General features: G+C 32.0%; 1 protein-coding gene across 2 annotated transcripts in view; it reads right to left on the bottom strand.

Moving 5' to 3' along the window:
• Positions 1-18,398, bottom strand: part of LOC111703662 (uncharacterized) — a 64,327-nt gene that overhangs the window by 22,629 nt on the left and 23,300 nt on the right. For both annotated transcript variants that reach the window (XM_023475681.1, XM_023475682.1), the window contains exons 5-10: positions 17,669-17,765; positions 8,341-8,477; positions 7,716-7,818; positions 5,853-5,948; positions 4,054-4,172; positions 384-510 (exon numbers count right to left, since the gene is read on the bottom strand). In XM_023475681.1, coding sequence (XP_023331449.1) covers positions 384-510; positions 4,054-4,172; positions 5,853-5,948; positions 7,716-7,818; positions 8,341-8,477; positions 17,669-17,765 — 679 coding nt within the window. The remainder of the gene's footprint in view (positions 1-383; positions 511-4,053; positions 4,173-5,852; positions 5,949-7,715; positions 7,819-8,340; positions 8,478-17,668; positions 17,766-18,398) is intronic.

The following is an 18,398-nucleotide window of genomic DNA, read 5'->3' as shown; positions in this document are numbered from 1 at the left end:
TATTGCAGAATATCAAATACACAGGGTATCTACAGAATATAGGAATATTTTGCAGAATATCAATTACACAGGGTGTCCACATAATATAGGAATATATTGCAGAGTATTTAAATACAGGGTGTCCACAGAATATAGAAATTTTGCAGTATATCGAAATACAGGGTTTCCATAGAATATAGAAATATATACTGTAGAATAAAGAAACACAGGGTGTCCATTAAATATAGAAATATATACTGCAGTATATCGAAATACAGGGTGTCACAGAATAAAGGAATAAAACTAAAGAATACCAAATACAATGTTTTAAAAAAGTTACGCTCAATTAATTATATCATTATATTATTATCATTATTATCATAATTATAATTATTATAGCTTACATGCTCAAAGTTGGTTGAATTATCGAAGTATGTGATATTGATGCTAGCCCCAGCAGGACTATGCTCCCTTTCTAGGCTTGTCAACTGGGCTAGCTTACTCCACCATAGGTCACGCTCAGCCTGAGAACTAAACAAAAAATGATTAATTTTTGTTTTTAAATAGACTCAAGATGTAAGTTCAAGTGACCCGTCTTTCCATAAAGTGGCACGTCAGATTCACAAGATGCCTTGGATGGCCTTGTTAATATTTTCTGAGCAAGGATTAATTAATGAAATATTCTTAATTTCCAATCTGAAAAAGTTATTATTTTTAATTGTAGTTTCTGTAAGTAGATACCTTGGGACCAAATGCTGCAGACACAATGAAGGATATTACTAGAATCCAACACGAGGGAAAAAACGATAAAGGTTTATTAGTGCACCAGTGCAGTATTGTCAACTAAAACTAAAACTGGGAATTAAGACAAAAATTAATGACATTTTTTGTTAAAGAGACTTCCGGCCATTTAAGTAAAAGTGCTTCAGTCATTCACTACGGTACCCTGTAAATCTAAATATATAAAGATATCCTTGTTTTCTACCTGAAAATTTTCAATTTTCAATTGTGGTTTCTCTCTTAAAGTAACTTGATTAAAACTGCAGAGGATAAAATTTAAAAACTAAAATCTACTATTATTTGTCTCTCTGTATTTAACTAAAAATCCGGCAGTATCTGCCTCTGTTCTTGTGCTCACAACATTCTCATTGAGTAAACTGATAAACCGCCATTTATTCATTCATTCACTAAGAAAATACGGAAATGAAAGTACGAGAAATGAACGATTAAATCGGAAAAAAGTATTGTATGGACTGAGAAGGGGAGTTTTTGACCCTTTCTAAAATTATCGACATGGTATCAAATATCCCTGCTCCACCTTTAGGTCATATTTTTAGCTTACTCAAATCTAATTATAATCTAATTTGAACAAATGTCTAATATTTAAAATATTCTAATTATAGCTGTTATAATTACAAATTAATACGTGTATCATGTGTTTAATAATCATTATTAAAATTCGCAATTAGCAATTCCTAAATTTGGTCAGCCAAAAAACTGCAATCAAATGTTTGCCATGGTTTAATTTGCAAAATTGCAAATAACGAGACGCCCCGAACATTTTTAAATAATTCTGCATTCTGAAGAATATACTAAATGTGTAATGTGTGCTTTTAAAAGAGGTGTGTATGCGAATTGAGAACCCGACGTTGCCCAGGGCATTCACAGTTTATACTCACACTGTTTCCCCGCACTTTGTCGTAACTCGTAAACTACCAATTCAGCTTTTTATCCGATCAAGTTAGAACATTCCTGTGGGTCTCCCGAATTTCACAATTAAAATTTGAGGCAAATCTGTCAAGGGATTCCTGAGTTATGATCGGACATACAAACACACAAACAGAGATTACAACTTTATATATATAGATGTGTGTATGCATGTATGTTTGTGTGATCTTTATACAGTTTCCCTTAACAGAGATTACAACTATATATATATAGATGTGTGTATGCATGTATGTTTGTGTGATCTTCATAGTTTCCCTTAACAGAGAATACAACTATATATATATAGATGTGTGTATGCATGTATGTTTGTGTGATCTTCATAGTTTCCCTTAACAGAGAATACAACTATATATATATAGATGTGTGTATGCATGTATGTTTGTGTGATCTTNAGATTTCTTGTTCAGATTTCTCGTTCAGATTTCTCGTTCAGATTTCTCGTTCAGATTTCATGTTCAGATTTCTTGTTCAGATTTCTCGTTCAGATTTCTTGTTTAGATTTCTTGTTCAGATTTCTCGTTCAGATTTCTCGTTCAGATTTCTCGTTCAGATTACTCGTTCAGATTACTCGTTCAGATTTCTCGTTCAGATTTCTCGTTCAGATTTCATGTTCAGATTTCTTGTTCAGATTTCTCGTTCAGATTTCTTGTTCAGATTTCTTGTTTAGATTTCTCGTTCAGATTTCTCGTTCAGATTTCTCGTTCAGATTACTCGTTCAGATTTCTCGTTCAGATTACTCGTTCAGATTTCTCGTTCAGATTTGATGTTCAGATTTCTTGTTCAGATTTCTGGTTCAGATTTCTCGTTCACAGTTATCGTTCAAATTTTTCATTCAGATTTCTTTTTCAGATTTGTTCGCTCCTTTTTCAGATTTCTTGTCTAAACTTGTCTAACAGATTTCTCGTTTTTCGCTAGTATTGTTTTCTTTTAAACTTTAACCCCCCCCCCTCTCACTTTCCTTAAGTTCCACACACACAAACACATCATACGCACTGCACAGTTCATAACTATCCTGAGCCATATGTGTTCAACATATATTGAAGGACATCACAGGTTGTCCCATTTATATATTGACATACAGGGTGTCCCGCATCATATTAACATACAGGGTATCCCGCAACATACAAACATACAGGGTGTTCCACATCAAATTAACAAACAGGGCCGGTGTCCCACTACATATTGATATACAGGGTGGCCCACTTTATGTGGACGTACAGGGTGTCCCACTATATATTGAGAAACAGGGTGACCCACTTCATATTGACATACAGGGTGTCCCACTTCATATTGACATACAGAATGTCCCACTTTGTATTAACATATAGGGTGTCCCACTGTATATTAAAATACAGGGTGTCCCACATCATATTGACTTACAGGGTGTCCCACATCATATGGACCGTAAAAAGCTTTAAATTCTGATTTCCACAAGTAATCAGAAATTTAGTATCATTTAACAAGTTAGTACAAGGCTAGTAGGAAAATGTGCATGCAGAAAAAAATTTGCATGCAAAAATACAAGCTATAACGACGAGTATTCTGTGCGTATTTTTGCGTAATTTTAGAAAATCCGATATGGGACACTCTGTGTAGAAGACCAACATGGATACATAAAACACCTCATAAAACAACAAAAATATCACAGTTTTGAGCTAAATTAAAAAATTGCATTTCATTTTAAATCTTAAAAATTATATTTGTTTGCACTTGGCATTATTGAAGGTTTGAGGACAAATATGGTGAATGGGAAGTGAATAAACATTGTGTATACGTACACCATACACAAACATACACACTCATCCATTCTTCAGGGTTAAAGTAAATAAACATTGAAGTACGCCTGAACGCTATGTAAACATACATTGTACACCATAAAATGCATAACTTACGACGCGTACATTAAAAAGGATAAAAATAATATTATATTATACATAATTATATATATATATGCACCATCTTTTAGAACAAAGAACAGAAAAGAGAAAAATGTTTTTATTTTAGTTTTACAAAAAAATCATAAATATGCTTTTAAGCTTCTATAAAATATAAATTATTTATACAGGCAAAATCAGAAAGACCCGGTATTAATTGACAGTTTATCAGACGACTTTACATATACATAAATCTCTGGTAATTTAAATGTTAAAAAGGCAGACCACATTTTGGATGACAGAGCTATTTGTGATTATTGTTTCTTCAATTATATTTGTAAAATCAAGTTGTAAAATTTTAAATTAATTCCGAGTCTTTCCGATAAAAACTGAATATAATATTTTTGAGAGAAACGGAGACTTTAACGTTTCATGGAACAGTATCGTAAAAAGTCGGGAGTTGATTGGTTACCTGAAGGTTAAAACTGCATTGGTTATCGGCCAACCGACGACGAAGGAGGTAGTCGAGTCCAGAGTGACCTCGGACACATCAGGTATACAAGTTGACATCCAGACATCGCACAGAGGTACCTGATTTGGAAGACGACTGTAAGAGCTATAAAATTATAAACACAAAAACCTCTAGTAAACACAGACTCAATTCACTTTATAATTTTATTTTTAAGCTTAGTAATATCAGACTTATTAATAAAATGTTAACTTAAGCATTTATATGTTACATTTGTTATTTGTTCAAAAATATTGTAAATAATAAAAATGGTTCTTTTCTTTAAAAAAAAATAAAAAAGGGATAAAACAATCAATGGAAAAAAATAAATTGGGCTATATATGTAGAGATGAATTTGTACGCATGTACTCCAGGGAATAAGGATAAATTGAAGGGGAAATGGCGCTGGTGTGGCATGAGAAAGCCAGTCGCACTATTTTGCAGGAGAGTTCGTTAACACACACGCACACTCATTTGGTGCAGACACACAACATGACTACAGTCAAGGAAATTTCAGAACAATGTCGTCAAATGTAATTAAGTTTGAATAACGAGTAGTTTATTGTAAACTTTAATCAAATTATATTCTTTGCATGAAAATTTGGATTTTAGTGTTGACTTGTACTGTATATACCTACAGTACACGCCTTCGGTTCGTCATTACACACACTCTTTTGGTACAAACACACATACATGACGTTTCCGCCCCCTGATATAGCCAAATACATAGTATTGTAACATATTTAGTTTTGTATGTATGTATAACGCATAGGTCAAACACATAGGATCTCTGCAATGACTAGATGCGTCAAAAAGTAGAAATAAAGGGTTCTGTCGTTTACATGTTACGCATCAAGTTTAAAGAGTCTGCAATACCATATGTGCCAAAGAAGCAGCAATGCGAAATAGATAATTTCGTTTTAATTTGACGCATAGATCAAATGCATAGGATTTTCAACGAATAAATGCGTCAAAGACCAGCAATGAGAAATAGATGATCTTATCTTTTTATTTGACGCATAGATCAAATAGGATCTTCAATGACTAAATGCATCTTATAGTAGAACAGAGCAATATGTATTACGCATTAGTAAAAACATAGGATGCGTCACAGAGAAGTGAAGAACAGTAAAGTTATTATTCAATGCATAAGGGTCTGTGTTGCAATGGCTATATTATTTGCGAGTACAAGCTTTATATTTTCAAATGCAGAAATAGGAAAAGGGGGGAACAAAATCATATTAAAATTTAAAAAATGGCGCGAATACAGGAATGATTTTTACTTTAACATACACTATACAATATGTATGGAAATTGCGTGTTCAGTCCAGTTTCCCTAATCATTTAAATTCCATTTCCCAAATATAAAATGAAACTGCGTACACATATTCAAAGGTTGCGTATGTGCGTGAGAGCCCCGAGCAATCATACACAGGAAAAATTGCGTCAGAGAAAACAATTTATTAGAAACTTTAGTTTTGACCATCAAGCATGATATATGACAAGCCTTCTAGTATCGTAGTAAAATATGAAAAGGAACAATTAAGGAAAATATAGTGTATCGGATGTTTACGATCGCCTAAAGCAATAAATAGTAAATGCGCCACACAACAGATTTTTACAGTTTTGCAACTGGGAGACTGGATGCGACTCAGGGGGGGGGGTGTTCGACTGAAAGCAAGTGCACAGTTGCAAAACTGGTTGGGTCATATTACCCCCCCCCCCCCTCCTCCTCCTCCTCCCGAAACCTAAGTTTTGCTTACCTGATCTTTAAGTTTAAAATGTGAAGACGATCTTTCCTTTGCTATTAATAACAGATCATTAAACAGGAACAGGTTTCGCTCTTGCATCTGTACGCCCTGTAAACAAACAAATACACTTTTTAATAGTATTCTAAAGTTTGCCAAGAATATTGAAGTGCTAAAGTTTTAGTATAATAACATTTTTGTATAATGTTGTAAATAAATAGCTATATTGTACTGAAATATTCTACCATTGCTAGAACTAACTAATGCAGTATACGAACTATATTTTAAACCAAGAACTATTGCGTTTCAGAAAACAGAAGTCCGTTAACCTAAATTTTTGCTGAATATTGTAAACATATAATGCAGTACACTTTAAATGCAGGAAGCAATATAATGCATTTTGCAGGTATAAGGTGATAAAACATGATATTCTCGGCCACCTTGGCCTGCATTTATAATTCTATGTTTTCATGCTGTAAAGTTCAGAGTTTAAAGAATTAGTTGCAAATGCCGTCAAATAACGTGGACACTAATTACAGCAACCTAGCGGACTTGAAGACGATGGGATAATCGGTAACACAAATGCAGCGCTAAAATGCGGGAATCAGAATTTAAAAAAGCCCGCAAAATTTTCGTGTTCGACAATAAACCGTTGTTTTTTTTCCCAGATCTAATATCATGAAGAATGATGAGCACTGGAGGGAGGATGGGGGTGGGGGGGATTGATCGCGCTAATTGAACAAAAGAAAAGGTTCCCACAATCTTGCCATTATGCTCAACATAATCTGTAAATCATTTATTAAACGTAATCTTACTCCAAACAGTTGAAAGAAAGGATCTTCTTCATAAATATTTAGCAAACAACCAAAGTCAACCAGCCAACTAATCAAACCATCCAACCATCGAACAACCCAAACCAGTCCACAAAAAAAACAACAAACAAACAAACACCAGCCACCCAATCACCCAGCAAACAAACCAGCCACGAATCAAACAGACCAGCCAACCATCAAACACACCAGCTAACAAACAAACCAGCCAACCATCAAAAAAACCAGCCAACCATCAAACAAACCAGACACGAATCAAACAGACCAGCCAACCATCAAACACACCAGCTAACAAACAAACCAGCCAACCATCAAACAAACCAGCCAACCATCAAACAAACCATCCAACCATCAAACAAACCAGCCACAAATCAAACAAACCAGTCAACAAACAAACCAGCCAAACAGCCAGCAAACAAACCAAACTAAATAACCAATGAAAACCCAACAACCAAACCAGACCAAGTGAATTAAAGAAATATCCTCTTTTCTGTATCTTCCTAGAACTGCAGTTAAACCTAAACCACGTAATTAGTTTCCTTTTAAACCTAATTTACAACTGTTACTCTGCTATTCTAGCTTTTACCCCAGTGCTTCAAGATGCAAAAAATATGCGACGCCAAAAATGTTGTCATCACGTATTGCAGGAGCAGAAATGCACGAATTAACGTCATATAACCAACTCAACAGGAAGTTGAAGTATCAAGTCATTAATATTGTGACACCCGGTCCCATGTTTCAGGCAACAAAAGCAGAATATATAGCTTAACTTAGAAAGCATAAAAGTAATAAATGTTTGGGGGGATTGAAGACTCCCCCCCCCCTTATGCTATTCCTCTCTGAGTGTATTGTATATACTCCTAAATTGTATTCAAGGCTGTAGTTCCACTTGCATTTGTAATTTGTAAAAAGTATTTGATTAGATAAAGTATGCAGAAAACAATAGCCTTCAATTCAAATACCCTAATTGACAGGCAGGAAAAATTGCAATCTCTCTGGGCAAGGGAAATTTTGCAAGATAAAAAAAGTCTAAAACGTAAATACTTACGATTGTATATTTGACTTGAGTGTCCATGATGAAGACCCGATGTTTCGACGGAATTATTCCGTTTTCTTTCCCGCCGAAAATATCGGAAATTCCTTCGCTCGATCTAAACAAAAAGTCGGTTAGTTATCTCTTCACTTTTCCTTGTTTGTTGTTAAAGAGGCATAACTATGTTACTTCTAGGGGAAGGGGTTGGGATATAACCCATTATTATGGGGTTGGGATATAACGAATTACTAATGAGCTAATTTTTATTTGGCATGCGTTCTGATCATTACTGAATTAGTAAAAGTCTCTTGGCTATTTCACAATTAACTTGGCTAAACTTCCAAATAATTTATTTCAACAAACATAAAAAATTCTGCTTCCTACATTTTGTGGTTAGGCAACCTTCAAAATTAGTATTTTCATTTTCAATTTATCATAAAATCAATTCAAACCAAATAAATCTAAAAATTTGGATAAAATATTGATTAAATTACTTGACCCTGGAATACGCTTCACGGTAAATAAAGTTCAAATAAAGTTTTTGTGTAAAACACAAAAACTTAATTTAAAATTATTTGAAATTTTAGAATATAAAACAAAATTTTAAAATTTCAAAAATTTTCAAAATTAAAATAAATACCTGTTTCCGAAGCTATTACTCTTTTGCGGAGTAAAATTCCGCGCGATTAATGCTCGTCCCATCGCTACTGGATTAGGAATTGCTCCTCCTCCACCTCCTCCGCCCCCACCTTTATTCTTCATTACTCCCTTCAGTTTCTAAAAAATCCTATATTAGTAAAAATGTCCAAAAAAATTTTTACGTTAATAGAAAATTTACCCCCAAAAACCCTACATTACTAAAATTTTCAAAAAATCTATGTTAGTACGAATAAAAAAACTCTACATTACTAAAATTTTCAAAAAATCTATGTTAGTAAGAATAAAAAACCCTACATTACTAAAATTTTCAAAAAATCAATGTTAGTAAGAATAAAAAAGTCTACATTACTAAAATTTTCAAAAAATCTATGTTAGTAAGAATAAAAAAACCCTACATAAGTAAAAATTTCCAAAAAATCTACATTAGCAAAAATTTCAAAAGAATGCTATATTAAGTAAAATTCTCCCAAAATACTAATTCTGTACGTTAGTAAAAATTTCTCCCAAAAAATCTTACATAAGTAAAAATTTGCTAAAAAAATCTATATTTGTAAGAATTTCCCAAAATAAATTCCTACATTTGAGAAAAATTTCCCAACACATTTGCTATTAAGTATGTGTAAATAGGGAAAGATTATCATGATTATTATGTTAAGTCATGAGAAGGTTTTGTTCGAATAAAATTAATAGTTTGATAATTGCATATTTACACTTGGATTGTTTCCTGTATCAAATTACATTGGATTGATACATTTTGTATACATTAACACATTGGGTTTTAAAACCACGTTCAGCACTTTTTTTTGTATACATTAACACATTGGGTTTTAAACCCACGTTCAGCACTTTTTTTTAGTTTTGTAGTTGCCTCAAAATCTAATTTTATAATTCTATATCTTTGCAACCTGCTGGTGTAAACCTCTGATAAAGAAAAAAAAATTGATAAAAAATTAGAGTTTGAAGCAATCAGTCCTTTGGTGTATTAGCACTATTGTGAATTGTTAAAAGAACTTTTTTATTGAATAATTACTGAAAATAAAGATTTCAAGGATACCGTTGTTAATCGAACGTTCCATCTTTGCATGGAGGGTCACTTGAAATTACGCTTACAATATCAAGCGCACATAAAAATGGAGTTGAAATAAACAAGAATAGAAAAATTAGGAGAATGAATGAATGAATGAACGAACGAAGGATTTCAATTAAGAATATTGAAAACGGTAATAAAACTAAATGGTTTAGATAAGGATTTAAAGTTAGTTGGAAAAAAATATATTTTAAGATTAGATTAACAGAAAAATAGAACCTATCTCCTAAATTTAGAAATTAGGATTGAAAAGAGACCAAATATAATAACGTTCTCACCTTGTGCAATTGCATGAATTCAAATCAAATCAAATGAAATTTAAGAAAAAGTTTAAATTGAAACCAAAATAGAGGAATCAATTCTCATTTGGTTTAAAAACTATGAAAAAGTTAAGATGAATAAAAATTCGAATTAAAAAGAATAGAATTTTAATGGAATCATCAAAATAACGATAAAAAAGTATAAAATATAATAGAATAGATAAAAGAAGAAAATAAAAGTAAAGTAAGGGGGGAAAGTATAAGATATAATAGAATAGATAAAAAAGGAAANTGAGTTCATTAATTGGTCTAATTTATTATCAACCGTTAAAAACAAATTTATTATCAACTGGTAAAAATAATGTAGTCTACTGTCAACTGAGTTGACAGATCTAACACACTTCAAACTAATTGGAATTAAAGGAATTGTTTACGATACTGGAAGGGATTCTCTATTAACATTTTTATCATCATTTTACTACGCTTTTTTTTTAAAATGATTCGTAAATTTTCACACAATAGATGGGCATATAAAGGGCTGTGAAAATCCAAAAAGAACAATTTAACATTAAAATGCCATTGTTAAAAAAGAATTCATTAGTGGATTAATAACAATCCAGGGATACAGGGATACAGTGATACAGAGATAAGGGGATACAGGGATGCAGTGATACAGAGATAAGGGGATACAGGGATACAGGGATACAGTGATACAGAGATAAGGGGATACAGGGATACAGAGATAAGGGGATACAGGAATAAAGTGATACAGAGATAAGGGGATACAGTGATATTGATACATTGATACAGAGATAAGGGGATACAGAGATAAGGGGATACAGTGATATTGAAACAGTGATACAGAGGTAAGGGGATACAGAGATACAGTGATACAGAGATAAGGGGATACAGGGATACAGTGATACAGAGATAAGGGGATCCAGGGATACAGTGATACAGAGATAAGGGGATACAGGGATACAGTGATACAGAGATACAGAGATACAGAGATAAGGGGATACAGGCATACAGTGATACAGAGATAAGAGGATACAGGCATACAGTGATACAGAGTTAAGAGGATACAGGGATACAGTGACACAGAGATCCAGGGATCCTGGGATACAGGGATACAGTGATCCAGGGATAAAGAAATACAGGGATACAGTGATACAGAGATCCAGGGATCCAGGGATACAATGAAACAGGAAAACAGAGATAAGGGGATACAGGGATACACGGATTTAGGAATACAGGGATACAGGGATACAGAAATACAGAGTTACAGAAATAAGGGTATACAGGGATAAAGTGATACAGAGATAAAGATCATAAGGGGATACAGTGATACAAGGATACAGGGATACAGGGATACAGGAGTAAAGGAACACAATGATACAGGGATACGTGAATATAACAAGGATCCAGGATTACAAGAAAACAATGATACAGAGATAAAGAGATAAGTGATACATGGATAAAGATGTAAGTTGTACAGGTTAAATAGATACAGATATATGAAAACCATGAGCCGGAGACTGCTTTTAATATTTGTGCAAATAACAATGCAAAACATAAAATATAATAAAATGGGCAGTTTCAAGGTTTCAAGTATTTAATATGATTAAGTATGAAATGTATCCGCTTGGTAAGTAAATCCTAGATAATCCCATCAAATCTTACAAAGTACTTTTCTTGTAATTTGACCTAAATATATCTACCGGTTCATTTTAATAAGCTTTCAAGGAGATTACTCGAGGAATACAGTTGAGGATAAAGGGTTCAGTTGAAAACTTGTTTGTTGTAAACCCTGTATACTAATATTGGTATATAATTTAAGGCATGTATATTGTATACTGTATATATATATATATATCTAAGGTATGTATTGTATATACTGTAAATACATATTCTAGTGTTATCCATCTAGAGACCCATTGCATATCTAGCCTATACGTGTCCTTGTCAAATATTTAGTCAACCAATCCAATACATTTACCCCCCATTCCCCTTTCTACTCCTTCCCCCCCCCCTTCTGCTGTTTCTTATCCACTCCTTTCATCCCTCTCCTCCTTTAGTACATCCCCTTCTTTCATCCCTCGCCTTCTATCATCCCTCACCTTCTTTACTCTCCTCCATCCTTTCATTTCTTCCCTCCTTTCGTCCATCACCCTCCTTTCATTCATCCCCCTCCTTTCATCCATCCCCCTCCTTTCATCCCTCCTTTCATCAATTACCTTCTTTCATCCATCCCTTGCTTTCATCTCTCACCTCCTTTCATCCATTCCCTTCATTCTTTCATCACCTCCTTTCATTCATCACCTCCTTTCATCCCTCCCCTCTTTTCATTTACTCCTTTCATCCATTACCTCCTTTCATCCCTCCCTTGCTTTCCTCTCTCCCCTCATTTTATTTCTTATTTCACTCCACCCTTTCATCCCCTCCACCATGTACCCTTGTAGATAAGATTTAAATAATAATGATGTGTACTTATCCACTTAAATCCTATATTGCTATATCAACAGTATTTGGCTTGTCTGTCTGTCTGTTTGTTTGTCTGTCTGTTTGTATCCAATAAACGTCAAAACGGCTGAACCGATCGGGCCCAAATTGTTTGTGGGACATCTAGGGACCCCAGGGAAGGTTTATGAAAAATCAAAATTTCAAATATTTGTCTCCATCAAAATTCGATCGTCATTAAATTTTTAAAAATTTTGAAAATCCGCGAAATTTTTTTGTGAAAATCCGCGAATTATTTTTGTTTTGTTTTACGATGTACACAAAGAGAACATGTTCACAATTAATTTAGAAGATGGGCGCGAAGCGCCTTGAATTTCTAGTATATATATATTTACATATATCAAGGGGTCACTTCTACATCTACAGGGTGCAAATAAATAGTGTTATTCACAGTACATTATCAAACATTGGTATAGATTGAAATTTATCCTTGTGTAAATTAATATTAAATTTTCAAATTTGTTTAATCTAGTAAAGCTAAGCAGATCTAAATTTTCCCAAATAAATTAACTCTGCGTTTATACTTTTTTACTTTTTAAATCGTTTTGACGTTTATTGGAAACAAACAGACAGACAAACTAGAGAAATATATAAAAAGAGAAAAAGTTATGTCATGAAAATTTCCCTAAAAACTGTGATTCAATTTGAAAACTAGATTAATTAATTAGTCTACCCTAGTTTGAGTTCATTAATTGGTCTAATTTATTATCAACCGTTAAAAACAAATTTATTATCAACTGGTAAAAATAATGTAGTCTACTGTCAACTGAGTTGACAGATCTAACACACTTCAAACTAATTGGAATTAAAGGAATTGTTTACGATACTGGAAGGGATTCTCTATTAACATTTTTATCATCATTTTACTACGCTTTTTTTTTAAAATGATTCGTAAATTTTCACACAATAGATGGGCATATAAAGGGCTGTGAAAATCCAAAAAGAACAATTTAACATTAAAATGCCATTGTTAAAAAAGAATTCATTAGTGGATTAATAACAATCCTCAATATGCACCCCTCCCCCCCCCCCCTCATAAAAAAACCTATTTTGAAACTAGTTTTTTAATTGTTTTATTTTTTCAAAGGTGTATCATAAAGATTATTTTCGAAACAGGTTTGGCACTTAAAGTTCAAATTCAAGAAAATAATTTCAAAGATTAACGTTCACAAAAATTTTTGAATATGAACTAAATTTTTCCTTCTCAATGTTCTGAAAAAGCGCTTTTTTCGAGTTCGAAACCTTACAATTAGTGAACTAATTTTAGGTTTATAACCCGTCCTACATACAGTGATAATCAGAAAACTTTGACAGAGTAAGACGACTTTTAGAATCAATTTATGACTTATACACTAAAGTATTGTTTTAAGGCCGTCTTTCTATTTCAAAGTTTTCTGGTTATCAATGTATCAAAGACAATAGAATAGAATATTTATTTGAGTGGAATTTAGACAATCCCTCGGTATGAATTTTGTCAGTCCCTTTCAGCCTGAAAGGGAGTTCAAAGTGTACAAATCATGTAAATGTTTACAAATTATATGCAGTAGAGTACATTAATACAGTATGTTCCCTGGACTATCCATTTCAATTTCGAATATTTTAAAGCTGTTACATAAACTTTATAAAATGAATTAGGTGAATAAAAACATCATTTGATTTATAGTTATAAAGGAAAATCATCGTTTGTAAATTGAAAGGCATAGAGTCTATGTGAAATGATCATTGGTCAATTATGAAATCAGCCTATTTCATAATTTGGTTTTCTTTCAATATTAATTTTAGATATTCTATAGAATGATGATCCAGGGCCTAAAAGGTTATATAGCATAAATATGTGAAGTACACCTGCAGTATGGAAACAGTACAACAAAATGGCCGTTTTACACTTTTTTCTAGTAAATTCCCCTCTAATATATATTCTATTCTCATTGCATAGATGATATGCACATTTATAAATAAACAGTTAATTAGGATTAGAATCATTTTAGATAAATTAAACAATTCTGTCTAAAAATCAGAAAAAAACTAAGCATTTTTTTAACCATTTGTGCTCATAGAAAATCAAAATCGTAATTAACATTGCAATAGCATGTCATCAAGTCCATCAATAACTTGTCATCAAGTCCATTAATAGCATGTCATCAAGTCCATCAATAACTTGTCATCAAGTCCATTAATAGCATGTCATCAAGTACATCAATAACTTGTCATCAAGTCCATTAATAGCATGTCATCAAGTCCATCAATAACTTGTCATCAAGTCCATTAATAGCATGTCATCAAGTCCATCAATAGAATGTCGTCAATTTTTTTTCTGCCATAAACCAAGTATTTTGTCTTCTTATAAAAAAAATAATCTTTTCCTGTTAAAACCCGAGCATTATTTATGCTTAAAACTATATTTTTTCTTTAAAATTTAGCTTTATTTTCGCTTTAAAAACAAGCACCATTCCTGTCTAAAGCAAGTTTTATTTGATATTAAGACCTGAAAGGCTTAATGGGTTTTAAAAAAATTATATTTCGCGCAACAAACAAGCTTTAATTCTGCCTTAAATCAAGCATTATTTTTGCTCAAAAAACAAACTTTACTTCTGTCTAAAGCAAGCTTTATTTGATATTGTGGCCCAAATAAGGGGGTTATTACTCTTTAAAAGTCACTTATTTTTCTACCTTACATACTAGCTTTAATTTTGCCTTAAATCAAGCATTATTTTAGCCTAAAAACTGGTTTTTTTTCTGCCTGATTTGGCCAGCTGCTCATTTGTGACGGAGTGAGAACAAAAGATTAATTTTAATAAATTATAATTTTACTTGTTTCGTGATAGTTTATAAATTTAACTCACCAGACTTTGTTCGAGTTTAGCATTGTTTATGGAAAATTATCTGTAATCTTTATAATTCATTAAATATATTTTTTACATAGTTTCCTTTTTGAGTTTTACTAAGGGGTTCTGAATTTGAAAAAATCTAAAAAAAACTTGAGAAATTCCTTTTTAAATACAAAAGAAAGCTGAGCAAAAGGCTCAATAGTTAAAGTATTGAAATGGTTAATGTGCTGAGTACGTCTCAAACGAAATTGCAAAAAGTTCCTAGTGAAAATGTAAATTTTCAAATTTGAAAAAAATTTAGCAAAAATTCCTAAATTCGAGTGTTTTCCAAGTGCGTAAATGTTTCCACTATCAGGTTACAAATAGGTAATAATTAGAAAATTTTAGTTTGTGACCTCTTCAATAGATTGAAAATTATTTTAACCCTTCACTTTAAAAAACTAGAAGTGACCGAATTTAATGAATTTGAGCTGCGTCACTGAGCAAGCTACGGCCGGTTCAAAGAACCACCTATTCAATATTATAGATATAAAAAGAATTTGAACCGTTGATTCAAATTTGAGCGGGCGGAAGGCAATTGCAGTTCCAGTTCATAAAATTCGGTCCGAGGTATACAATTATCCTAAAACATTTTTGTGAAAAAAATCAAATTTTCACTCAAAATGTTGATATTAAAGTAGAATAGAATTTTGATGAATATTTGCAAAAATATAGATTGAAGAGTAGTAGAAGTAACTCTATCCTAGCAGGCCTAACACTATTGTGTATACATTATACTCAAGCGATATCAAGGGGTACAAGGGGGGAGGGGGGGGGGGCATAAACCTTTTATAAACAAGCCACGTATCAACTTACACCTTACAATTTTATCTTTACATTTAATTTATTTTTTTGCAAAGTAAAAATTTACCAACAAAACGATTTCAAAAAAGGATTTTTTCCATTAAGAATAATTATAATTTTTAATTTAATTTAACTAAAGATGTCAATGTAAAACAGTATTAAGTTTTAATTTCTAATATTGTAACTACAATATCATTACAAACCATTATGTTAAAAAGTTGATGAAAAAGTTCTACATAATTTTTATCAATCAACATTTTTTACCCCCATACCTCAGGGGGCAATATAATTCCTTTTTCAATCCCATTTGGGATTGACAAATTTGAAAGAAATGGGGGCAAATACTTTTATTGGGGGCAAATTTTTTTTTATCTATCTATCTATCTATCTATCTATCTATCTATCTATCTATCTATCTATCTATCTATCTATCTATCTATCTATCTATCTATCTATCTATCTATCTCTGGTTGTGAGACTACTAAGGAATCTCTCGACTGTTTTTTGGTTCATCACTCTATCTTTATACCGAGATGAAAACACAATTTCTTTAAAAAAATAGAATTTTTAAAAATTTTCGGACACCCAGTGTTTAAATATTGTTTGTAAACCCCCCTGTTTTATTATTCAGCTTGATGGATCGAAGCTTTTACGTTTTATTGCCCGGTAATTTAGGATGAAATTAAATTCGAGTTTTTAAATTCTATCTTATCAAATTTATTTCTTCTTCAGATGGATAACCCAAATAATTAAATGAATTTCATGTTAGGAAGCTTTGTCATCTCTTATGTCTGAAAACGGGCGCAACCCCCCCCCCCCCCCCCCCCCCAAGAAAATATGTTCTTGAATTCAAAGTTAATAGAACTTTTAACGTAATTTCAGCTCCTCTAAAAAAGTACAAAAATCTTACGTAAATTTATAATACAATTGGCTTACAGGTCGCTTCTTGCCCCTTTACAAACTACAATTTTTCTTGTAAATTGTATTTTGCAGATTTTTCTGTTTAAAATTGCGCATTTTCAAAATTAGTAAATCTCGACATTTTTCCTGACTAATTTTTTTCATCTGTAACAATCCATAAACCTTCCCCGGGGTCATGTGAGTTTCGATACAAAAAATTTAGACCCGATCGGTTTAGCCGTTTTGACGTATTTTTATACGAACAGAAAAACAAAGTATATAATTAGATAATTAGCATATCTTTTTTACATTCAAAACATTTTTTACTTCATATTTATCATAAAAACTTGAGACAGTACAAGTTGAACAATGACAATTGATCATTTATGCTTGAAAAATCGTTCTAAAATCTTAAAAATTCGAAAGTTAAAAATATTTTGCGAAAAAATCATTGAATTGGGAAACGAAGTTTTAGAAAAATCTTAAAAATATGGAAACAAAGTTAATAAATCAGACATAGTGAAGATATGGTTTTGATTCCTAATAAATCCAAGCGTGGCGATATTATTTCAGATTGAAAAGGAATTTAGATTTTAATAGTTGACAACATCCTGTCGTCATTTATTCATTCATTCATTCATAATTGGTTTGTGAATTCAACTGAAAAAAAATTCAATGTGTGAAGAACTGAGGTTCTTAGTTGAGAATCAGAATTTTTCAAGGCAGGGTAAGACAGGCCTGGCTTGATAAATTGGTGTTCATCATTTGTTTATTTACAACCAGCCAAAGTGCCCGGCGTTGCCCGTGGAATATTAATATATATATATATATACCCTTCATTAGATTGTTTCCAATGTATGCTTAGCTCACCTTTGGTGTAGTTTTTTTACTGGTCTGAAGCTGCTTATCAAGTTTATTGTTTTCTATATTACTAGATCCTATAGGACTTGATATATACTCTGGGGCCCTGCAAACAAGAACATGTTAAAAAAGTTTTTTTACTATATCCGAATTCTTTAATGTTCATTTTTAAAAAATTCTCAATTTTGAAATTGTTGCGTAATATTAAATGTCTATCCAAAAGTGATTTCATTGTACACATGAGAAACCTGTACTTTTAAATCAATTTATAATTAAGAGATTCTAAAATATACACAAATAAATATATAAATATATATATATAATATAATTAGCCAACATTTATATCTATATATATACATACATTGCTTGTCTGTCTGTCTGTTTGTCCCTTTGTATCCAATAAACGTAACAACAGCTGAACTGATCGTGCCCAAAATTTATGGATGCTCAAATTACATAAATTTGTGTCCAAAAGTTTTTGATTTCTGTAAATTTTGTAAATGCGCGAAAAAGAAACATTATTAAATCTGAGGACTTTTTGTTATTGTTTTTTACAAAGGAGAAGATGCTCACAATTTAAAGTTGAAATAGAAGATGGGCGCGAAGCGCTCTTAAAAGTCTATTAAATATAAAAATATTCATTATATTTCAAATTCGTATGTTTAAATATATGTTTAACTTTAATCATTGATAAACAATTGTTAATATTCATATTTTATACAGTAATTACCAGAACTAT

Source organism: Eurytemora carolleeae, unplaced genomic scaffold (assembly GCF_000591075.1).
Source record: "Eurytemora carolleeae unplaced genomic scaffold, Eaff_2.0 scaffold567, whole genome shotgun sequence".
Taxonomy (NCBI): Eukaryota; Metazoa; Arthropoda; class Copepoda; order Calanoida; family Temoridae; genus Eurytemora; species Eurytemora carolleeae.
This window is presented reverse-complemented; position numbering and strand designations above follow the sequence as displayed.